We start from the raw sequence: 24,776 nt of genomic DNA, 5'->3' as shown, positions 1-24,776 counted from the left end.
CGGGACGTAACGCGCCGGTACCGACCCTTCTCTCCCGCACACGCACGTACTCATCCCTGCCCCCGCCTCCCCCCCGGGGCCCTCCGACGCGCACACGCTCAGAAGGGCCGCACCGCAGCAACCAAAGGCAGCCGGAGCCCGCAGCTACAGCTGCTCACAGCCCATCTTTATTAGGAACTAATCTTAAGATACAAATCAACCAAAAAAACTTCAAAGAAAAGTAGTGTGTTATGTACAGATACGTACAGAAGAGAGTACACCGCATTCAGCAGCACCCGCCCCTGAACAGCACCGCCTGACAGAAACCAACCACCGCTCTACAAACAGCTCTGCCTGCATCCCGCCAGAGGCTTCCTGCCACCCTCCTCTGCCACCGCCGGATGCCCAAAGACCACCTCTCCACAGCTTTGGGAGACCCTGCAACAATGGAGCAGATACAGCCCACGCTGCAGCGCCCCGCAGGGCCACCCTCTGCTCTCTCCACACATACTTCCAGCAGGTTGTGTGAACGCACTGCTGGAGCAGCAAACAGTACCGTGCTGCTCCTGTGTGAAAGCGGAGCAGCCCCCCGCACACAACGCAGCAACAGCCGCAGTGGGCTCCCTGAGTGTTCACCCAGTCTGAAGGAGGGGTTTCCAACACAAACTGCAACCAGGTCCAGCTGGAGCCGAAGGATGGCACTAGGGTAGCACAAAGCCTAAAGGGCAATATCGTGTCCACTCACAACAGTAATTCCTGCCTCTGCCCCAATTAGTTAAAAAAAATCTTACCACAGAGAGAAATATATATATATATATCACCCTGACCATACATACCATAAAGCAGAGCAGGGCAGCTGGTAGATAACACTCCCTTTGAAATGAGAAACATGAGAGAAAGCCCTTTCAATCTTTATCACCCTTCTCTGTGGAAGAGAGCACAGAGCTGCCACAGAAACAGCCAGGAATGTCAATCAAGCAAGGCCTTTCTCTATAGCTACCTAGATTGGTTGGAGCTGTTCCCTGCTTTCATCTCTTAAGAGTCTCCACAGTTCAACTCCTGGAGCAAAAGGACTGGGAAAGCATCAGCATTTGGTTTAAGTACAGCAGGAAGAGAGCTCAAAAAGAAGTGTTCATTTGAGGTTAATACAGAAAACCATTTGAAGGGAGAGTGTTTCAGAGAGAAGTCACAGCTCCTGCCCTGTTCATTAGAGTTATAGCCCAATCAGTCTTATGTTTTCTTCTTTAGCTCCTCAAATCTCCGAGAAAGATCATCAAAGTCAATGTCTTCAGAGGCAGAAGAATTGGCACCAGCAGATGCTGTTGGTAGTGTATCTGGCACAGAAGGTAATTCAGGCAACACAAAATTATCAATGGTATTAGGAGGTCCAACTCTTGGTTTTGGAGAAGCTTCAGGCTTAGGTCCAGGCCCTGTTTAGAATAAGAAAGAAAGAAAAAAAAAAAACAAAAAAACAATTTTACCCCACTCACCATCACATTAATCAGGCCAAAAGACAGAGGCACACAGAACACTGCTCTACAATAAGGCAGTACCAGTGATCAGCATTAACACAGCTCCATCTCTGTTAAAGACTCAGTGGGGGAAAAAGTTCACATGGCTGCAAGGAGCTGCAGCCAGGGGCCGGTCACCCCATCGTACAACGTACTGCAGACTTCCACTCTGCTGCCCCAAGTGAGCTGCGGGGCAGCGCAGCTGCAGCTCCTGCACACCTGTATCAGCTGGACTGCACATCCCAATTTACTCCATTCCAATTCCACCTCCTACAGACACATAGGTACCAAGGTATCTTATGCTCCTATCACCCAGATGTTAAACAGAGATGTAGCAATTCCACTGCAACCACATCTCCATCACACACCATCACCACTTCCCAAAGGATTGTCAGGAGTCCTTGCTGGAGATAGCAAGTGGCAACTTAGTTCAAAACCTGCTCTGACCTGATCAAATGCTAGAGGTAACAGATGCTTTCAAAACTTATAGAGAAGAAGTGCACTGTGCAAGACTGGAGAGATTAACTGTGATCCAATTACAGTGCCTGAAGCACATCACAAACATTCAGGTAGATGGATAGAGAGAGAACAACTCTCTCACCAGCTATGCTCCGCTGCATTAATACGAACTTATCTACCTCTTAGTGCCTGCTTTTTTCTTTCTGCTCCTGAAGAATATATTGCTTATGTTCTACAAAAATGTCTTATTTAAATCCGTTGCTTTCCCATTTTCTTCTGCAAACTTCTGAATTCGGTCTGACAAGTTAGCTTAAGCTAGAAACCTAGTTTAACTTCAAAGTTGAACTCTAATTCTTAAGTTCCTCAGATCCTCCCTGTGTGAGAAAATACTCTTCATTGCTACCAGCACCCTCTCCAAACTCAAATCCTGCTCTCAAGATACATCAAGTTGTACACATTGTTCCACGAGTAGGGAAAGCCTACTCACAAGGACAGTAAGACCCCAAGCTAACCACAGCTCCAAACCACCTCCAGTTTCCCACACCTCGCCATACTCACCTGCCACCGATGCAGAAGCAGCATCCTTGTCAGCATTAGGCTCATCAATCTGAAAAAGGCTCTCTGTTACTATAGCTCTCCCATCCAGGGGCACAGAATGCCAGAGTCATACAGGCAAAGCTCATAGGCATCAGCATCTACAGTCATGCACAGCGATGCATATGATATTCCCCCCTCCTCTCCCCAAGGAAAAAAAAAACCAAACCCTGATTTCCAGGACACTCAGAAGAATATGACTCTCCTTCCAAGGAGGCAGTGCTTTCATTTCCCTCCCTCTTTGTCAATCAAAGCAGCTTCACTGGCAATATTTTGGAACCAGATGAATGGACTATATCCAATAGCAGATTTAAAAATATTTCTCAAGGACAAGAGCGAGAGAAGACTGTTCTCTTCTCCCACAATAATACAGCTACTGCTTACTTTCACAAGCTATAGATAAGCCCTTGTGACCAGCAGTGATGAAATAAAGGCATCTTGGGTCTTGGATTGGTGGGAAAAAGGCCCAAAGCACGGTCGGTTTTGCTGGGAGAACTCTCCCTTCCTGGTGGACGGTCAATGCCACCTATCTCTACCTAGCTAACAGCTCCTGTGCCTGCATCCCCTGGACTCAAAGGCTTCTGTACAGCTAGTGCACACAGATACTGAGCTATGCTCATTCCTATTCAAGGTTTGCAGAAACAAGTGCATCACCAACAGCAAAACGAGAGGCATGATCACAAGCTGCAGGAAACAAAAATACAGAAAATAATCAACACTCCAGAATCTCCATTCTTAGCCCCAAGGACTGAGAAAAGTCTGCCTAAAAAGACTGAAGGTGATAATCCCATCACGTTACAAAAAATGGGATGTGTGGACTCTGCTTGTCATAGAATCATAGAATCACCAAGGTTGGAAAAGACCTAAAAGATCACCCAGTCCAACCGTTCACCTATTCCCAATAGCTCCTACTAACCCATGTCCCTCAACACAACATCCAGTCTTTCCTTGAACACCCCCAGGGTCGGTGATTCCACCACCTCCCTGGGCAGTCCATTCCAGTGCCTGACCACCCTTTCTGAAAAGTAATACTTCCTCATGTCCAGCCTGAATTTCCCCTGCCGTAGCTTGAAACCATTCCCCCTGGTCCTATCACTAATGACACGAGAGAAGAGGCCGACCCCCAGCTCACTACAACCTCCCTTCAGGAAGTTATAGAGAGCAATAAGGTCTCCCCTGAGCCTCCTCTTCTCCAGGCTGAACATTCCCAGCTCCTTCAGCCTCTCCTCATATGGCCTGTGTTCCAGACCCCTCACCAGCTTTGTTGCCCTTCTTTGAACACGTTCCAGGGCCTCAATATCTTTCTTGCAGTGAGGGGCCCAAAACTGGACACAGTACTCGAGGTGCGGCCTCACAAGTGCTGAATATAGGGGAACAATCACCTCTCCGCTCCTGCTTGCAACACTGTTTCTGATGCAAGCCAGGATGCCATTGGCCTTCTTGGCCACCTGGGCACACTGTCGGCTCATGTTCAGCCGAGCATCAATCAATACCCCCAGGTCCATTTCCTCTACGCAGTCCTCCAGCCACACCGCCCCAAGCCTGTAGCGTCGCCTGGGGTTGTCGTGGCCGAAGTGCAGGACCCGGCATTTGGCCTTGTTGAAACTCATCCCATTGGCTCCAGCCCAGCTCTCCAGCCTGTCCAGATCCCTCTGTAGGGCCTCGCTACCCCCAGGCAGATCCACACTTCCAGCCAATTTGGTGTCATCTGCGAATTTACTGAGGGTGCACTCGATGCCCTCATCCAGGTCATCAATGAAGATATTGAAGAGGACAGGCCCCAGCACCGACCCCTGGGGAACACCATTCACGACTGGTCGCCAGCTGGATTTGACTCCATTCACCACCACTCTCTGTGCCCGGCCCTCCAGCCAGCTCCTTACCCAGCCAAGAGTGTACCCATCCAAACCTCTGGCTGCCAGCTTCTGCAGGAGAATGCTGTGGGAGACAGTGTCAAAGGCTTTGCTGAAGTCTAGGTAGACCACATCAACAGCCTTTCCTTCATCCACCAGATGGGTCACTAGATCATAGAAGGAGATCAGGTTGGTCAAACAGGACCTGCCCTTCATGAACCCATGCTGGCTAGGCCTGATCCCCCGGTCACCCTGCACATGCCGCATGATCTCCCTCAAGACGATCTGCTCCATAACCTTCCCTGGCACCGAGGTCAGGCTGACAGGCCTGCAGTTCCCCGGATCCTCCTTACGACCTTTCTTATAAATGGGAGTCACATTGGCAAGCCTCCAGTCTTCTGGGACCTCACCAGTCAACAAGGAGCGCTGACAGATGATGGAAAGCGGCTCGGCTCTCACCTCCGCCAGTTCCCTCAGCACTCTCGGGTGGATCTCATCTGGCCCCATCGACTTGTGACAGTCCAGCTGGAGCAGTAGGTCTCTGACTGTTTCTTTCAGAATCACAGGGGGGTTAGTGTGCTCCCCAGCCGAGATTACCAGGTCAGAGAGAGGGGTATCCTGAGGATAACTGGTCTGACTTTTAAAGACAGACGTAAAGAAGGCATTCAGAACCTCCGCCTTTTCCTTATCCTCAGTGGTCACATTCCCAGCCTCATCCAGCAAAGAGTGGATATTCTCCTTTGTCCTCCTCTTACTGTTAATGTATTTATAAAAGAGTTTCTTATTCCTTTTCACACCAGCGGCTAGGTTAAATTCAAGCTGGGCTTTTGCCTTTCTGATTTCACCTCTACACATCCTAACAACTTCCCTGTATTCATTTTGAGTGGCCTGTCCCTCTTTCCACAGGCGGTAGATTCTCTTTTTCTCCCGGAGCCTCAGGAATAGCTCCCTATTCATCCACGCCGGTCTTCTTCCCCGCCGGCTCATTTTGCAGCTCAGGGGGACTGCCTGCTCCTGCGCCCTTAAGACTTCCTTCTTGAAGAGCAACCAGCTCTCTTGGACCCCTTTGCTCGCTAAGACTGAATGCCAGGGGACTCCCCCTATTAGTCCCCTGAACAATTCAAAGTCTGCCCTCCTGAAGTCCAAGGTAGCAGTATTACTATTCCCCCTCCAGGCTCCACCATGAATCACGAAGTCTATCATTTCATGATCACTCTGTCCAAGACAGCCTCCAACCTCCACATCTCCCACCAAACCTTCCCTGTTTGTGAACAGCAGGTCTAGTGGGGCAGTTCCCCTCGTGGGCTCTCTGACCAGCTGTATCAGGAAGTTGTCCTCTACGCATTCCAGAAACCTCCTAGACTGCTTCCTCTGTGCTGTGCTGTACTCCCAGCATACGTCAGGGAAGTTAAAGTCCCCCATGAGGACAAGGGCAGGCGACTGTGCAGCTTGTGCCAGCTGCTTATAGAATACCTCGTCTGTTTCTTCATCTTGATTTGGGGGTCTGTAACAGACGCCCACCAGGGTGCCTGTCTTGTCAGCCCTTCCACTGATCTTTACCCATAGGGATTCAACGTTATCGTCCCCAGTCATAATCTCAGTAGCATAAAAGCATTCCCTAACGTAGAGAGCTACACCGCCACCCCGCCTTCCTTGCCTATCTTTCCTGAAGAGTTTATAGCCATCCATTGCAGCACTCCAATCATGGGAGCAATCCCACCACGTTTCCGTTATGGCAACTAGGTCATAGTTTGCCTGCTGCACAATGGCTTCCAACTCTTCTTGTTTGTTGCCCATGCTGCGTGCATTAGTGTAGACGCACCTCAGCTGAGCCCCTCGCCTCTCACCTAATCCCATTACCACTTTCCCAGGCTGCTCTCAGCAGGCCTGGCTTTATCCCCCTCCCCCTTCCTATCTAGTTTAAAGCCCTCTCTACAAGTCCCGCCAGCTCCTGGGCAAGTATCCAGGATTTGCCTCACTCCAGTCATATATCCAGTCATTTGCCTCACTCCCAGCTCTACAACTGTTCCCCTAGGCTCTTCTCCTGTGAGGCCTGTACTGTCCCCTTCCCCCGTCATAATTAGTTTAAAGCTCTATCAATGAGCCCCGCTAGCTCCTGAGCTAAGATTCGTTGCCCCCTTTGAGATAGGTGAGCTCCATGGTTGGAGAGCAAGCCAGGGGCCGAGTAAACTACCCCATGATCGAAGAATCCGAAGTTTCTGGCTCGGCACCAGCCTCTGAGCCAGTTATTCATTGTTTGGACCTTCCATGCAAGCTCTGAATCCCAGACCGCCCCTGATAGTACAGAACAAAAGACTACTTGTGCTCCTGCACCTTGAACTAAGCGCCCTAAACCCTTGAAATCTCTTTTCATTGCCCGTAGGCTTGTCTGAGCAATTTCTTCACTGCCCGCCTGAACTATGAGCAATGGAAAGTAATCGGTGGGCCTTACCAGCTTTGGTATTTTCCTACTTATGTCCCTGACCCGGGCCCCAGGGAGGCAGCACACTTCTCGGTGGCTTGGGTCTGGTCTGCATATGGGGCCCTCCGTTCCCCTGAGAAGGGAGTCACCCACCACGACCACCCTTCTTTCTTTCCTTACAGAGGCAGTCTGGAGGCATGGGGGTGTCCGCCTCACCCTAGACTCCCTCCTTGCCTTAGGCTCCCTCCTCGCCTTAGGCTCCCTCCTCGGCAGATCTTCCATCACCTCATGGCTCACCTCACCTTCCATTTCCAGTGTGTGAAACCTGTTTCTAAGGGGATCTGGGGAAGCAGGGTAGGCAGGCAGGGGGGGTTCCCATGACGTCTGGCAGGGACTCTCGTCCAACCCTCATCATCAGTCAGGTGTGTCCTACTCTGATGAGGCTGGGGGTCCACAACTTTTGTGAGGGTGCCTCCCTGGCACCCATTCCTCTGACTTGCCAGCCAGTCACCCCACCAGTCTATCTCCCGTTCACAATCCCTGATGGTTCTAAGTTTCTGCACCTCTTCCTTAAGTTCAGTCACCAGCTGGAGTAACTCATCCACTTGCTCACACCTCACGCAGGTGTAATCCTTGCCATCCTCCCCAGGTAGCAGCAGGCTCGAGCAGTCCCTGCAGCCAGTGACTTGAACAGCCACATTTCTGAGCAGCCCCTCTGTCTGGGTTGCCACAGTTTTCTTGGAATAAACTCATTGCCGGGTAGAAACCATGTTAGCACCCAGTTCTCAATAGGCTGAAACAATGGTTCACACTCCCCCTGCTGTGTGGGCGGAAGATATCTTCCGGCCTCCCTGACGCAATTTGTTGTCAAATGCTTATCATTTTAATAATGCGGTTAAAAAAAATAGTCTTGGCTTTCACAAGTTCTGATTGCAGAGGAAAGAACTTTTCACAAGTTTCTCTCATCACATGTACTCAGCTATTCAGCCAAAATCAATACCAAGCACCACCCCAAAAGCTCCAAAGAAGTTGAACAGTGTGCTTAACCCTTGTATTTTCTGTAGCTACCACTGCCCTGTTCTAGAGTTTCCCTCTGCTGCCTACAGCGGTGATTCACCTCAGGCACTTACAGATTCATATGTTGGTGGGTTTGCTGGAATTGGTGGTGGATGAATGTTAGTAAAAGGCTGGTAGGTTCCCACTGGCAGGCCGTTGAAGTTCTCCTGTACACAGAGAAATTAAATAGTCAAATACCAGCCAATTCGTCTGGGAGAGGCTCCACAGGACACAATACACCTACAGCTGCTAGGAGTCAGAGAAAGTAGAAGTCTGATATACATGCAGACAAGTATCCAACTTGGTATGGTTTATGCTCGCTAAGAGAAGATTCTCAGGCATTAGTCAGACACAGTCACTTGCAACCAGCTAACAGGACTATTAGTTATTCTAAAGAACAGCAAAACTAACACTTCACGTCTCACAGCATTATAAGTGACAGGCCAGAAGCTTAACATTCAGCTGCCAAGAACTTCTATCCCATTTAGTCTCACAGTAACAAGATGGCCTTCTGTCACATAAAGCTAGGAGGCACAGACACTTTCCTATCAGCAGGTGTGGGGCATCGCAGTCAAAGCTCTCCAGAGAAAAAGGGCCTGCTGAAAACAAAGGCGCTTACCAGTCCCTTTGGAGGTGGATAGGAGAAAGGAGGATTTGTTGACGGCATGGGCATAGGCATCGGCACAGGCAGTAAACCATCAAGACCAACCAGCGGGGCTGTAAATCCACCACCTCCTCCCCCTCCATGGCCACCTTTCTTCACATCATCTGTGAACCCCACATCAATCAGATCTGCCTCAATGCCTGCAGGGGCTTCAGCCTGGGAAGGAAAGAAGAAACTTTTCAGATCACAACCTTCTTGAACAGCATTAGCTGCAACATTTGTCACTGGAAAAGATGGGACAGGAACAGAAGGACAGAACAGATAATAACCTTATTAATGAATCAGAAAGGAGACCAGACAGTAGCAACTGTAGGACTTCGGGAAGTAGAAGGGATCCTGCTATGCTAAGGCTGTCTAGAAGACATCCAAGTGAAGTTACCATAAACTGGTGCTACACCATGATCTTGTGCTCCACAGCACTAACAGGAAATTTCACTGTAACACAGAAGGGGACCACAGACTTGCGTGCATCTCACTCACCATCACCACTGAGTCAGGTTCATAGGGAACATTGTAGTTCTTGGCAATTTCAATGAGGTATCTCTCCACCAGAATCTTGGGAGGTGCCTCCACACTCAGCTTGTGCATCAGCTGAAACACAAGGGTGCGGAGACGCTCATCAAGAATAGTGCAGAATGGCAGGGCTCAGTCACAGCCAGGGTCACCTGCTGTGGGGAGCACAGCACAGTCTTCAGGAGCCCTTTCCACCCAGCACAGCACTGCAACGGTAGAGGCTTTTGGCAGCCATAAGGCAGGGTTCTAAGCGCTCTGCTCCTCTACACCCACAGGCAAGACAGCTTGGTCCCACCTGACAGGGACATCAACACCATATTTCTGTATTTAGAGGCAAGCCAGTCCCCACAACTGTCCCACCCAACTCCACAGCCAGCCACAGACATCAGCCACCGGCCACATGAACAAGGGGCAGAAATCCATGGCAGATTATCTGTTCTTCCAGCTTTAGCCATTCTGCCAGTTCATTACCCTGTCATTAACTGTTCCAATCTGGTTTGTGCGGCACAGCTTCCCATACTCCTTGCTGTATTTGGCGCACAGCTGGTCAGCAACCTGCAGCAGGAGAAAAACTCTGTGATCATATACACCCTTGCTTTCCCCCCACCACATATCCCACATTATCTGCAGTTCCCACAGCCCCCTCCACCTCCACTTGCCCAAATTTCTGCCACCAAGTGCACTCAGCTGAGCAGCCTTAGCCACTCCCAAGGCTTCAGGATTCCTTGCACTAGTGAAACCTGGTATGAGGTCTCCATCTGCAGAGCCCCTAAAAATGTCCTCTGCCTCAGTGACAGAGTCCAATGCTAAATGTTCCAATGGTTGCTGGCAGTGCTACCCCCACCCTCCACACATAACAACCCTCAAACAACCCTACTCACAATCTTCAACTCGGCCACTTCTGACTGGAGTCGTGGTGCAGCCCAAATCAGTGTAGACACTGCTTCTGCCAGGCCAGAGTCCAGCTCCCTAAGGATAATAGAAGGAAATCCTATCTCCACACCACATACTTCACTTTTGCAGCCCTCCAGCTATTTAGCCCTAATGTCCCCAGTCCTTCATGTTAGGCTTCAGATTACTCCCTGCCAGGAAAGGAGAGGTCTCTGGAGGTCCTAGGACACCAAAATAAAAACAGGTGCCCTTCTGTATTCCCAGCCTGATCTCAGCAGTACCCCTCCCTCAACCCAGGGGGGCCTGGACCCTCTCCCACACAATACCCCTGAGGACAGCGCTTACTTCATGGACTGAATCAAGCCAAAGCGGGCTAGCAGTAGATCGCAGTACAGCTCCAGGATCTCCATGGCCTCCACAAGGTAATCTTCACGGATGATGTGCTCCACACGAATCCTAGCACGCTCATCTTTTCCAGCTGCCAGATAATCTGCAATCTCCTTCCTTGCCTTCTGGGCCAATTCAGCTGCAGCACATATCCCCAAGGCCAGTTACTGTGCTGGCAAGAGCTACTGCCCCTACCACACATACACCCATCACCAACTTCTCTCTCCCCATCAAGCTGAGTAGCACCTTAGTGGAGCAACTGTGTCTTAGTCCTATCACGGAAACTCATAGGAGAAAGGAGAGCAGGTTTTTAGCTGCTAGAAACTCTCCCACACCTTCAATTTCCTTGTATAGTCAACCAGAACCACGGGGTAAATCTTACCCATGTCTAATCAGGGCAGAACAGCCAAGTGAGGTGAGTCACCCACAGCACAATTTCCTCACTGTGTAGGCACAGAAGGCCCAGGAAACAACCTTCTGGGCAAACTTGGATGTCCTTCCACATATAGCACATAGCTGTGACACCGGTCACCTTGTCAACCATATTCTGACACCTGCCAGAAAGCTGTATGGAGACCACACTAGGGCCAGCCTACGCCTCCGGGGTCAACATACCCAGGCACAGTGCAAGGCTTGGATCCAGCAACAAATAGCAAAGGCTATTTCATACTTGGCCAGCAAAAAAAACTTCCTTGACTCCAGGAGGAAAAAAATAAAAAAATAAATCTTCTCCTCAAGTTTCCTGGGCCCCAAAAGTATCCGGGGTCACACCTACCCCCTCAAATACTCACTCTTCTTTTTTTCCAGCAGTTTGAGGCGATTGATGACAAGACGTAGGTTGACACGCAGGCGCTCAGCCTTGAATCCAGAGCCCAACATGATGAAGTTTCTAGGGGAAGAGAGGAAGATCACTGGCACCAGTAACCAGAAAGACACTGGTCCCTGTTTTACTTAGAAAAAAAAAGCAGAATTACAGTACTTCACAATGACAAGAAACATTTGTAAGAAAAATCTTCCCCAGCACTAACACTGAAAGATCTGGCTTGTACCAATGGACTGGGAACAGACTTTTGGATCATGGTAATTCTAAACACACAGACAGCAGTTTGCATAAATTTACTGCTATTTAGAGTACATACAGATCTTTGAGCCAATCTGTCCAAACATCAGTGCAATTATCAACAACGTACAGTGCCCACTAAAATCAAATAAACACCAGTACGTAAAAATCTGCTATATATTCACCTGACACCATGAAAAGTTCTGCCCTTCCATAACCTGAATATACAGCTTATATTATATAACTTTATATATAATATAAAGTACATACTATATATATAGTATAAAATAACTTTACAGAGCTGCAAGAAAGCCTCAGCGCGAGCCGCACGCTGCTCTACCAGTCCTCGCCCCCGAGAACACCGTTCCCACCACCGCCTGCCCCGTCTAAGGGAACATCTCGCCCCGCCGACGTGAACCTTCCTTGGGCAGGGCTGAGCACCGCCGGGGCAGCCCCATGAGAGGTGCTCCGCCTGAAGGAACACAGAGCAGCGCAGGAGGCCCCGCTCGGCTCCCCCCGGCTGTGAGGCGGTAGGAACAGAACAGCCAGACCCGCCAACCATCCCCTCCGCCGCCCCCATCCCAACTCACCCCTGCCCCGCCGGCTGCAGACACCTAAAATGGCGGCGCGCGCAGCACCGTCTCACTGCGCGCGGAGGGATCTGCCGTGCCGACGACTACCCGCTGCCCGCTCGGGGCACGGCCGGGCTGCGGCAGCCGCCACCGAGACCGAACGGAGCTGAACGACGCACCGACGCGGCAGCGTCCGGGAAAAGCGACGTGGCGGCGGCCGCGAGAGAGCGGCGCCGAGGGACTACGTTACTCGGCGGAGGAACTCTCTCCTTCCCCTCCTCGCTGAACTCCCGCCGCCGCCCGGCCCCGGCGCGGAGGTTCCGGCAGCGTCGCGTTCCGCCTCCTCGCCCCGCCCCGCCCCGCCCCGCCCCGCGAGCCCCGCACGCGGACTGCACCGCGCTAGGCGGCCGTACTCGCGGGGTGTCCGCGAGAGAGGAGCACCCTCGGGAGAAGCACCGCCGACATCGGCCCCGGCGGAGCGCAGCGCGCTGCCATCGGGGAGGCCCTGGCAGCCGCGGATCCCTCCGTCCCGGGGCGGCGCGGCCGCGCCCCGCCGCGCGCCGATCGGGGCTCCCCGGGGCCTTCGCGAATGGACGCGGGCTGAGATCCCCCGCTGCGGAGCGCTTCGCCCCCGGGCGGGCCGTGAGCTTGGAACGCGGGCGGCGCCGCTCCGACCGGCGTGACATCGGTTCCTGCCCTTGCAGGGGAGCGAGGCCCGGCGGGATCAGACGGCCGCCGCCCGAGGCGCGGGGAGCGGAGCGAGGCTCTGCCGGCCGCACCTGCCGCGCGTCCATGGCACGCAGGTGAGCGGCTCCGGGCGGCGGCGAGGGGGGCTCAGCCAGGCCGTGCCCGCGCCGCGCGCTCTGGCGGCGCCGCCATTTTGCCGTCTGTCTGTCCGGCGGCCCTTTGTCTGTCCGCGGCTCCCGGCGCGGGCGGCGGCACCGGGTGAGGCGGGGCGGGCGGGCGCGCGCCGCCGTTCGTCTCTCCGTCGGGGAGCGGGGTCCGTGCGCCTGGGGCCAGGCCTGCGCCCTGTGCGGCCGGGGTGCCTGCGGGCCGGCGTCCGATTGTCGAGGGAGGCCGGCGGTGTCCGGCGTTCGTTTGTACGGCCGCAGCCGATGTGTTCCGTTCCTCCTTTTGTCCGCGTCCGAGGGAGCCGTGGGGGTCGATTCTCTACTCCGTCGGTCAGAGGGTGAGGGCCGACGTTTCCTCTTTGTGGTGCTCGAGGGGGGTCCGGACGGCGTGTCGGCGTGTGCCCCGGCGCCCGGGCGCTGCACCGGAGGGACGATGCTGGCGGGGGTCCGGGCGGCCTCGCTGGCGCGCACGCGCTGCTTGCAGGGCCGTGCCCCGTCCCTGTGCTGCTCGGGCCCGCTCACACCGGGGCGGCGGTTCCCTCGTGTGCCCGTCGTGGGGCTGACGGTTCCCGGTGCTCGGCCTCCCGGGTCGGCGTCTCCTCTGCCCCTCTGTGGGTCGGCTCGGTGGTGGAGGTCATTAGGCTGGTGCCTTGTTCGCCGTAGAAGCAAATGGGAGGGAGAAGGGTACTTGGGCTGAGCCCAGCCACTCGTGAAGCAGGGCATTCTAAGCTTTTTGTGTTACGGGTGCAGAATTGCTTATTACTTAGTTTGGGTTGGGTGGGGCTGCCCGTGCGTGGTAAAATGATTGCGGATTGCGTTGGATGCTGGCTCTGAATGTGGCTGTGGCTTTAGCCCTGTAACCAAGAGGATGGGGATTGACCCTGAGACGCTCAGCTGCGTTTGTCTGGTGGCTGAGAAGGTCCCAGTGGTGTGTGTGACAGGCTCTTCTCTTCTCAGGTGAGCCCTCTGCTGAGGGAACGAACACACTGTGCTCCCAGGTCAGGGAAACATGTCCCGTCGGAAACAGACCACTCCTAACAAAGTTCACTGTGAGTATTATGTTACATAGCACCATGGGATCCTTGTCATAGATGGATAGTTGTGGAGAGGAAGGGGAGGAGGGCAGTGATGAAAAGGTACCATTTGTGGGGGAATGGTTACCTATGTTTTGTCCTAGGGCTTGTAATAAGAACTCTGTATGCCAGGGGAGCTGGCAGTGTCCTGACAAGGTAGGACAGGGATAGGCTTGAACAAACTCTGTAAAGGTAGGTTTGTGTGCACAGGGCCTGCAGCTCTGCTTTGTGTTCACACTGTCACAAGCATAAGTTAGGTTCTGGCCAGTTCTTGGATAGCAAAGAAAGTTCGAGGTAGGGTGGTCTGAGTGTACAACTGAAGTCTGGGAGCCCTGGCTTCTGATCTTTGCTTTGCGGCAGACTCAAGAGACTGGCTTGGATGCGTCACTTAAGCTCACTGCACCTCAGTTTTCCACCAGATAATGTAAATAAAGCCATTTGCCTTTTCCTGGCAGGGAATGGACAATGGCTATGTCAAATAATGGACAGATATGATTTGTCAGGCCATTTCTGAGCTGAGCTGAGAAGACAGGTGTCTTTCTCCAGCATTGTCAAGACCCTAACATTTGTTGGATAGCAAAAGGACTGAAGGTGCTGTACATCAGTGCTTCTTGTGGGTAGGCTGTAGTGAGGTATTAGTGTAGCTGTGGATGTTCAGCTACAGAGGGGCATCTGCATGGGTTTTGTTTGGCTGGTTACAGAGGGGAGTTGGGAGTCCGAAGCTATGCCCTTGTATATATCCAGCTTTGTGGATGGATAGATGCTTGAAATCTGGGCTTGAACAAAAAAAACAAATCTCCACTTCTGTGGACATGTGAAAGCAAGGCTGATTGAGATGAGAGGGCTAAGAAATGCTCCGCTATGGTAACTGTCAGGTCTGTGGAATGGAGAGCTGACTGCTGCGGCCGTAGCAACTGCCTCACTTTGCTGATGCTGCTGGCTTGCCTGTCTCTATGTGTTTCCCTGTGCTGCCTTTTTGTATGGATACAGCAACAGAAATCTATGCATGCTGTTCTCTGTGTTAGAGGAAAATACATCCTGACATAACCTAATGCTCTGCACCCTCTGTGAGTGTACTGGTGAGAATTACCTCTTTCTGATTTGAAAGCCCTATAGCCTGCAAATGCTAGGCATGGGAGAGCAGACAAAGCTTTCCTTGATGGCCAGTGTCAGAGTATTGAGGGCTGACTTTGGCAGCTGCTCTGACTTGTGCTTTCCCACTCCTGCTTCCTGTGTGCTGAGTTCAGCAGTTGGTGGAATACAGCTTTGTACAGATTTGTCTGCTTGGAATTGTCTTTATTAGATAAACTTGATGCATCCTGTGTTTTCTCCTGCAATGCCAGTAACACATCTTCTTTCCACACACATTTGCTTTTGAGAGCACCCAGATACTGCTTCTGCTGTTTAGATTAGATGTATATAAAGCATGTACTTACTCTGTCAGCCCTGGTGTAGGGTTATGGGCTCTCATCTATGGACACCAAAGAGTACAACAGCTTTAAAAGTTCATGTCGAGTTTTCGTGGTGTTTAGGTGGGCTAATTTCTCTTCTCCACTCCACTGCAAACAGTTGTGTTCTATAGAAGCTTGTATTGTTATATACATGAACTATACATGCTTTGGAGTTTGGTCGTCAAGGTATTTTCGCATCATTGCTTTTTTATCTGCAATGCAAGTGATTGTATCACCAGTTTGGGTCTTGGAGAAGGTACCCGACAAAGATGCTACCAGCTGGCACAAGGCTGAGGTATGGCATCTGGTCTGCCATAGAGAAAGGAAGCATGGGACTTGTTCACCACCTTACACACAATATTTAGCTGCAGATAAACTATTTGATAGGAGGCATGAAGAGCAGCAAAATAGGATTGGAAGAAAATGGGGGACTGACAGATACATGAAAAATTGCAATGGTGATGTCTCCTCCTTGGGATGGAAATCTTGTCTGTCTTATGATGAACACCACCAAATCGTTGGGACTTCTCTGTCTACCTAGCCTGCTGTGTATCTGGAGGGCCCAGAATTGCCATGCAGTGCACTGGTGAATGACGAGGAAAATCGGAGAGAGCATCATCTCCAAGATCTGGGTGAGCCAGCAGAATGAGGAATCAGGCTGAGACATAGCAGGCACGTTACTGAAACTTCTTGGGACTGAAATTGTTGGGAGGAGAGGAATAAAAGGGACAGCAGGTACGTCTGCAATTGGGATCAGATCTGCAGGCTGTGGGGCTTGGGAAGTGCTTTGTGGATTTGCATAAATGCCATTGTGATTATCTAACAGGACAAATTCATGAGAGGATGATGCCTACTTCTTCCTTGCTTGCTGCTCTATGTTACCTTCCTTCTCAGATTCACTTTTGCAAGCAACAGCTGCATTCTCCTGTCCCTGGCTTGTTCAGTGCTGCCTCTTTCCAGAGTTACTTTCCAGGCTCAGCATGGCCCCCGTTTAACCTTGCTCTCACAACAGCAGTTGCTGTCTCCACTTAGCACAGTAGTACTTTGGCATGCAGAATTGTGTGGTTACAAGTCAGACCACTTCAAACAGAATTTGATGTGTAAGGAAACTCATAATTCTACTGAAACAACAGTAAAAAATACTGTTATCATAAGCATGTCTTTGTGTGTGATTGCCAGTCCACTTATAGTTTCCACTGTAGTCATTTCCATGTGGCAGAGTGCAGCACATAATTGGCTTTTAATAACTGATTTTCGTATTGTCATGTGCTGCATAAAAAATGCTTTCATCTGACAATATGGTAAGAAATATATTTGTAATACTGAAGTATACTTATTGCATTGCCCATTCCTCACTGAATTGAAAAATGCCACGCAGTTGTATTGTTCCTGTGGAAGTATCTTCATTCATTTGGTCTTTATTTTCTTCCAGACTCTAAAGTATAAAAGTATCTTCTCTCTAAGCAGTTAATCTTCTGATCTTGCTTCAAGCCTGTCCTTTGCTGCAATGTCACTCATCAGCTATAGGTCATTCCACTGTTCTTGAGCTTGCCAGGAATTCTGCTGCAGGTATTAGAGTTTGCTTTTGTTTCCTCTCTCCGCTATCCCATGAGCTGCTTTTCTTTCTACGGCTTCTACCTTTTGCAAGTGATGCTTAGACCTCTTGAGAACAGTATTTGTTAATCAAATTAATAACCACTTCCTAGCTCTATTCTGTGTTGTCCTGGTGTCCCATTAATCCTTGGTTTCCCTCCTTTTCCCTCTGATATATATATGTACACACACACACACACTATCTCTCTCTCTCTCTCTCTCTTTGTGCTCTTCGGCATTTCTTGAATTCTGCTGCTTGTAATACTCCCAGTTTGAAAAGAAAGTATCTTTCAAGAATAGTAGCCAGCAATCAAACTGAGCAGCAGTTGTTATTTGCATCAAAATCCTCAATTCTTAAAGGGCTCCATGGGCTGCGGTTATTAACACTTTCAATTGTTGTTTTTCATTTCAGTAACCACTACAGCAGTGTGGACAACCCAGAATAGCGATGGGGCAGGTGGATTAGATCCACAGTGGTGAACAGACTTGCAAATTTCAGGTCCAGGAAAGGAACACAGAGAAGACCTACATGAACAGGGATGTTAAATTGATGTACAAGGAGGGAGTAAAGTGGCTCATCTCTGAGAGACTTTTCTGTTTAGGAAGGAAGACAGGGGAATTATGCAGTTTATTCTGATTTTTGTTTTGTGGATTTTGGAGTGAGGTTGTTTGTTTATGTGTTTATTTTCCAGAACACCTGAGAGTTATCCTGCATTCATACAGTTCAAGAAGGGAAGGGCTAAGGAAAATAATCATTTCTGGCTGCCAAGCTGATACACCATCAGATCGTAGCACTCATAACTGCCCCTGTTGCACAGTACCACAGGGCTGGCCCCTACCTCCACAGCTGCTCTCCTGGCATCCCACTCATTTGCAAGATTATGGAGAGGAGAACTGGAAAGCAAAACAGAGGCAGTTGTTTGACTCTCGCTGTTCTACATCTCTAGCTGCTTGTGAAACAAATACAGTGACTTGTTTTGTTGTTGTGGTCAGCCTACAGCCCTTTCTGTATTTAATAAAGAAACTTCTGGAGAAGAGTCTGCGAATTCAATATTGAGCATAATGTCCTTTCTGACAGTGGTGATCCTAAAGCTGTTGCCTGTCTTACTCCCTTTCTACAGAAATGCAAATGTATTCAAAATGGGGTGGAGGCGGGGGTGTGTTTGTATGTGAGCATGTGTGTAGACAATAAGAACATAACCCTGTACCTATCAAACATTAAAATTCCAAAGCTTTACTGACGTAGGACCTAGTCTGTCAGTAGGTGAACTGAGCACTCTTTTCCAAGTTCTTTCAGAAACGTTATTAGTAGAATAAGAAATTTGGTATAAGCAAAATACTGAGCTTTTGAAAGTTTTTTCCACTCCCGTGATTCCTTTTGGATACAAGCTAGTGGTTTGGTTAACGGTTTGCATTTCTGGCTGTAAGCTGATGGATGGTTTTCCACACTGCTCTAAATCAGTGCTCATGTGGTTGTGTGTATGTTATAATGAAAGGCCTCTGGCAGACGTGATTGCTCTGCTGGTTGTTGTGATTGGTGTTAGAAGTAGAATCACTCAATCTCAGAATGATTTGGGTTGGAAAGGACTTCAGTGATGATGAAGTTCCAACCCCTGCTGCAGGCTGGGCTGCCAGCTGTTAGATAAGCACGAGGTCAGGTTGCCCAGGGCCCCATCCAGCCTGGCCTTGAGCTCCTCCAGGGACGGGGCATCCACAGCCCCTCTGGACAACTTTGGAAGCCTCTGAAGGGCTTTACAGTCTTCCAAAAATTAAAGCAATGTTGGGAATTTTGAGCTGAGCACAAGAAAGGCAGTATGTGTATAAATACGGGGCAAAGCTGGCTGAAGCAGTTCAGCATGTGAGATGCACCTGTCCCTGTAGCAGGACTGGTGCTGTCTCCATGGGTTATGAGTGCAGTTCCCTGTATTGATGCCAGTTGTGGCCCTATCCTAGAAGGGGCAATGCTTTGAAAGCTGCACTGTGACCTTCTTTGCACTGCATCTTAAATTGTATTTCTGCATTTACGCTTTGAGTAGTTCCTGTGAACTTAGAAATGCTGATCCAAAAGCTATAGCTGTTTGGGAACTAGCACCTTGCCCCAAGTGCTCGTAACTCATCCACTGCTAAAAGCAAGTCTTCGCTACCTGTAGAACAAAGTCGTTTGTTTGTTTTAATGTGAAAATTGGTGGTTGACTTCTGTAGTTAATCCCTGGAACTGGAAGCCTTGCAGAGACTGCTGTAGGAAGTTTTCTTTCAGAGGAACTCAGATAATTGCCTTCTAATAGGTTTTTTGTTGTCTGTTCTCATGTTAAGTCGAGATACAAATAGTTACAAAGAGAAAAACAGACTGTATGTAGAATTTAGTTTAACCTAATGTGGGAATCGTGCAAGCACTGACGTCTGTGCCTTTCCAGACCCTAATGTGATTGGTTGACCCTGATGCAATTAGTATGAATATCCTGTCGCAGTACTGTTGTGCTGCTTGTAATAGCTTCTGAATGATTTACAAGAGCGATGTAGCAACATGTCCAATTTGGGATACAGTCATCATCCCTGCGTGGCTTTTCCTCACCTACAGCTGTGCTATCACTGTTGGCACATTGGTCCTCTGGTAAAAGTGGAAGCCATGTGAGCACACGTGGCAGATGTGGAGCCTTGCAGGTTTTTTACATGCGACTGGAGTGGTGTATAAAGGGTGTGCAGAGAGCAGCCTGACACCATACACAACCGCTAGCGAGACGTGGGGACTAGACTTGTGTTAGCAGATACAGGAGGCTGGAGTTACAGGGCAGGGAAGCACAGAGGTTATTTAAATGCTTTCAGAGAGGTGACTTCAGAGGGTCTGCACATTGCAGGTGAGCAACCCCACACTTGTTGCATTTCTGGCAAGCTTTTGTGAAATAATGGAACAGCACCAATCTGACTTTTTGTCCTTGTGGCTGCCAGGGGAGCAAGTCTTTGCAGGGCTGGAGGAGCAAGCCCGCCAAGCCATGATGAAAAACAGCTTTCCTGGAGCTCTTGGGGACCAAAGGCCAGCTATTCATCCACTGCAAGACCGTGATTTCAGCAGCAGTGAGTTCTGCCCCTTCCAGTAATTGCAAGGTAGTGGATTGGAGAAACTGATAGGGTGAGGCTAGGTGCTACAGAGCTGGTGGGAATTCTCTGAGGACCATTTTACCCATCTTCTCTTCTGAGTTAGCCCTTGATTCTTGTGCTGACTGCTCTTTATCAGTCAACAGTAAGAGCAGAACTGCTCACTAAGAGAAGACAAGCCCAGAGCCAATGGCCACAATACAGGTTGAACAGTAACCTCACCACTAGAGTGCAGTCCCACAGCACCGGAGCAGAATGGTGACGGCACCAGGCTCTGTTGACAATCTAGTGATCATGGAGCAAAGCCAGGTAACAGGCCAGATCCAGGGACTTAACGTGGTTCTTTGGGGATTGAAGTACCTCCTGAGTTTAAATGGGGCCCCGATATTGAGTGTGAGTGGAGGCCCTAGGTGAGGCTGGTCAGGGCAATTAAGGTCTGTTAGTGCTGTCAAGGTCCTGACACTTGGAGTAACTGCTTTCTATGTTCAAGGTGGCAGTGATGATGAGGAAACCACCCATGATGAAGTTTCTTCCCATACTTCAGAGGAGGATGGCTCAATGCTAAAGGTGAAGAAAGAACTGGAGAATGGAGACCAACCTGCAGCTGGAACCCTGCTGATGAGAGAAAATGAGGCAAGTGTGTACTGGCACTGCAGTCTCATCAGTGTCCAAAGGAGAAGGGGTGGGCACTGTCTAGACATCTCTCTGTAACCTTAATTTCATACCTTGTTCCCATAATCATCTCCTCCAAACAGCATCTCCTGTTTAAGGGAGATGGTTTTGATGTTCATGGACTGCCAGGAACAGGAGATAGCAGGGATAAACTGCTATTCCCCTGCCTCCTTCAGTTCTTGTACCTTTCGTTTCTGCTACAGAGCAGGCCTTGCCCACTAGAGCCACCATGCTGGCAAGATCATGGGTTCGAGTGGAGGGCATGAAGCTTCTGCTTCTTCCTCCTGAGGCAGCAAGAGCTTTGCTAAGAGGCTGAATAAAGGAAGTTTTGGACTGTGAGAACTGCAAACCAGCCCCAACAAGACTGAGCACTGCACTCGATCTGGGCTGGGCCATTGTGCAGTCCCTCGCTAGATGCTAAGGGAGGGTGGGTGGCTGTGTGGAGATCAGTGTGCCTTACACCAAAATGGCTTTCCTTTCCTGTAGGTTCCTGAGAGCTTGAATGCTGACTCCATTCTGGGACTGTCAAAGTGTCCCCTCTGCCAGCTGGAGTATGAAAGCAGAGAGCAGCTCATTGCTCATGTATACCAGGTAGGGGGTGGTTCTGAGTAGTGCGATGTCTGTGCCTTAAGCACCTCAGCTGTCCCAAAGTCAGAAACAACCCTGGGCAAGGAGCATGGCTTGACTTTGTTCTGATCTTTGCAGTCACAGAACTGAGCTTCTATCTAGGATGTGATTGAAGTTTATAGCAGATAGTCCAGAGAAAGTTCTGGGGAAAAAAATAAGCAAAGCAGCAGTCTGCAGATCTGGAGAATACAGCTCCATCCCAAGGCAATCTACGCAAGCAATTGCAAACAGAGACCAGGCAGTTCCTTCAGATTAAACATGGAAGCAATTCTTACACCATTCAGTGTGATCAGCTGATCATTCAGCTCCTTATTATGTCCCTTTATCATAGTTCCTACCTGTGGGAACAGCTGTTCTTCCTCTGAAATGATTCCAGTATTGCAGTAAGTCTGTGGTGGGAACTCAGGTTTTGTTGTTAGTAGTCTTCACAGCACGTCTGTGTCTGCGAAAGAAGGAATGAAGCAGAGCTGAATTGGCAACTTAACTGTACAAGCTGATCGTTTCTAGCTACCATCATAGTGAACTTTTCCTCACCAGGAGGCTGCATACTGTTAGTGCAGTCATGTTTTGTCTAATAACAGCAGCTCCTCAGATGCATTTCTGAAAACAAGAGTCAGATCTTATGATCTCTTTTGGCCCTACTTGTTTCTCTCGCACTGCAGTGGAGGTGTAGAAAGGTCTTGCTGTTTGATCTGTGACATCCCAAATGTCTTGAGCTAGTCTAGGAGCCATCAGCTGGAGGATTTACTGGTTAAGTGATCCAGTTCCAGGAGGTTGAGTTAGCTAGTTTCCCATATTCGTTGAGCACACCTCAGACTGGGCAGGAAGCTGGGCAATTTGTAACTAACAACTCTGTGGTTGTTTTGCAGCACACCGCAGCTGTGGTGAGCGCCAAGAGCTACATGTGTCCTGTATGTGGAAGAGCCCTCAGCTCACCAGGTTCCCTTGGGCGACACCTCCTGATCCACTCAGAGGACCAGCTGTCAAACTGTGCAGTGTGTGGAGCACGCTTCACCAGCCACGCCACATTCAACAGGTCAGGGTCATCCTGGCTGGTGAGTGAGTGAGTGAGGGTACCCACAGAAAAGCTTAGGTGCACTGCCTTAAATGACAGAGGAATCATATCTCGGCCCGACTTGTGACCGTTTGTGATCACCCCCAGTGGCTGAGATTCCTTTGATCTCTTCATCCCTGCAGCTCCACATCACCTGCTAAAACCTCTGTGATCATTGCTGCTTGAAGGGTGTTTCTTAGCTGTATGAAATGTAACACTGTTCAGAGAGCACTGGGGTCACTAGTCACAGGAGAGAACAGTCATTATTTCCCTTGCCCAGCAATCCATCACACTGGGTCTGTGCTGCCCAGACAGCTTCTCTTTTCCAAAGCAGGACTACATACAGAAACAAAAATGTTCTTCATTTACGTCCTGTCTGGTGGAAGGACGCTGACTAGGCAAATAGAGCTGGAAGAAGAAATACAGAAATGAAAGTGGGGAACAGCTTGCTGGTTAATCCCTGCATTTGCATTCTTCTAATCCAAATACTGCTCTGGGCAAATCCCATTCCTACCCCTGTATACAATGTTGCTTGATTTTTAGATATTCAGACACATTTTGGGGCAAAGGCCTCTGTCATAGGCTCTGGTAGGAGCCACCCTGTAGTCTGAGATGAGGACTCTTCTGTCAGTACCAAGTCTGACACCGCTCTTTCTGCTTTCCAGCGAGAAGCTGACAGAGGTGCTCAGTGCAGATCGCCTGCCTGTGCCACAGAGCGAGGGCCCCTCCAGTGTCAGAGGGAAGGACATTACCTTTCACAGCCCTGTGTATCCTGCAGGCATCCTCCTAGTGTGCAACAACTGTGCTGCTTATCGTAAGCTGCTGGAGGCACAGACACCTGGCATGCGAAAGTGGGCGCTTCGTCGGCAGAACGAGCCCTTGGAAGTGCGTCTGCAGCGCCTGGAGCGGGAGCGCACCGCCAAGAAGAGCCGGCGGGACAACGAGACCCCCGAGGAGCGGGAAGTGAGACGTATGCGGGATCGAGAGGCAAAGCGCCTGCAGCGCATGCAGGAGACGGATGAACAGCGGGCGCGGCGGCTGCAGCGAGATCGAGAAGCCATGCGACTGAAACGTGCCAACGAAACTCCAGAGAAGCGACAGGCCCGGCTCATCCGGGAGCGTGAGGCCAAGAGGTTGAAGCGGCGCCTGGAGAAAATGGACATGATGCTGCGGGCGCAGTTTGGCCAGGACCCCTCTGCAATGGCAGCTTTGGCAGCTGAAATGAACTTTTTCCAGCTGCCAGTGGGCAATGTGGAGCTGGAGAGCCAACTGCTGGGCAAAATGACTTTTGAGGAGCAGAGCAACAGTACTCTGCATTGAGCTGCAGGCAGAGACTGCCATCTCTGCTGTGTCTGTCACAGGCAAACCAACAGGCTTCTGTGTTCAGGGGGCTGCTGTAGCTCCCCAGATGTCACTCCTGCATGGGTAGTTCTGACTTCCTCCTGAAACAGGAGGAGAATGGAGCTGATTGATGTCTGTCTGGGGCTACGGTCTGAGGGTCAGCCACCGCATTCGGACAGTGGGAAAATAAATTAATGTTTCATGTTTATTTAGCCCCCTTCTTTACCTCCTGTGCTTTGTATTATTCTTGGACCCTCGCACCATTAAATGGGTTGAGGCTGTTGCAGTTCTGCTGTAGGTAAGAAGTCTGCCTCAGACTTGTTTACTGCAGCATAAGTTATGGAGATAAGGACTTAGATGGTCCACCATTCCTCCAGGAATAAATACTATTCTGTGTCCATAAAAAGCAAGGGGAAAAAAAAAGTAATCTCCCTGGAAATAGCTGCGCACACCCTTTTTTTTGTTATGTGCTTCCTTGTAGTAACACGCATGGAAAAGCTAACAGGAAACTGAGTTCCCATTCTAAGAAACCTCAGTAATGGAAGGGCTGACAAAGTGAGCAGGGAACAGTTTAGTAGTTTACAAACAAGGCAATTTTCATTCAAACAGCATTTCAGATTTGCAAGCGAGAGACATGGACATACTGGAGCAAGTCCAGCGAAGGGCCAGAAAGGTGGTTAAGAGACTGGAACATCTCTCCTGTGATGAAAGGCTGAGCGAGCTGGGACTGTTTAACCTAAAGAAGGTTTGGGAATTCAATGAATATGAATACCTGAAAGGAGGATGCAGTGAGGTCAGAGCAGGCTCTTGTCAGTGCTGCCCAGTGACAGTGAAAAGAGGCAGTAGGCACAAGCTGAAGCACAAGAAGCTCTGCCTCAACATCAGAAAGCACTTCTGTACTTTAGGTGCCAGAACGCTGGCAGAGATTGCCCAGAGAGGCTGTGGACACTCCATCCATGGAGGTGTTTAAAAGCCGCCTGGCTAGGCTGCTCTGGGTGTCCCTGCTGGAGCAGAGGTTGGACCAGATGGACCCAGAGGTCCCTTCCCACCTCAGCCATTC

The 24,776-nt window shown here is 50.1% G+C and overlaps 2 protein-coding genes across 10 annotated transcripts; one reads left to right on the top strand and one right to left on the bottom strand.

The window, feature by feature from the left end:
- Nucleotides 1-145: 145 nt before the first annotated feature.
- Nucleotides 146-12,082, bottom strand: IST1 (IST1 factor associated with ESCRT-III). Its single transcript, XM_042885927.1, has 10 exons — nt 11,980-12,082; nt 11,121-11,218; nt 10,288-10,468; nt 9,933-10,020; nt 9,523-9,606; nt 9,019-9,129; nt 8,494-8,694; nt 7,949-8,041; nt 2,508-2,556; nt 146-1,409 (listed from the first exon to the last, which is right to left on the bottom strand). Exons 2-10 carry the CDS (start codon nt 11,206-11,208, stop codon nt 1,210-1,212), a joined length of 1,095 nt encoding a protein of 364 aa, XP_042741861.1. The 5' UTR covers nt 11,209-11,218; nt 11,980-12,082; the 3' UTR covers nt 146-1,209.
- A 548-nt stretch (nt 12,083-12,630) lies between these two features.
- On the top strand, nt 12,631-23,924 carry ZNF821 (zinc finger protein 821). 9 transcript variants are annotated; one of them, XM_042885922.1, is made up of 7 exons: nt 12,665-12,764; nt 13,770-13,861; nt 19,876-20,001; nt 20,513-20,655; nt 21,181-21,285; nt 22,191-22,357; nt 23,041-23,924. In XM_042885922.1, the coding sequence occupies exons 2-7, from the start codon at nt 13,822-13,824 to the stop codon at nt 23,693-23,695; spliced, it is 1,236 nt and encodes a 411-aa protein (XP_042741856.1). In that variant the 5' UTR covers nt 12,665-12,764; nt 13,770-13,821; the 3' UTR covers nt 23,696-23,924. The 9 variants fall into 9 exon arrangements, with proteins under 9 accessions (XP_042741860.1, XP_042741856.1, XP_042741857.1 ...); XM_042885923.1 differs by lacking the exon at nt 12,665-12,764 and adding an exon at nt 13,018-13,150; XM_042885920.1 differs by lacking the exon at nt 12,665-12,764 and adding an exon at nt 15,878-15,968 and having other exon boundaries at nt 13,340-13,861; nt 17,622-20,001.
- The last annotated feature ends 852 nt before the right edge of the window (nt 23,925-24,776 follow it).

The sequence above is a fragment of the Lagopus leucura genome, unplaced genomic scaffold (assembly GCF_019238085.1).
Source record: "Lagopus leucura isolate 7727_CA_CO unplaced genomic scaffold, USGS_WTPT01 Super-Scaffold_100053, whole genome shotgun sequence".
NCBI lineage: Eukaryota > Metazoa > Chordata > Aves > Galliformes > Phasianidae > Lagopus > Lagopus leucura.
This window is presented reverse-complemented; position numbering and strand designations above follow the sequence as displayed.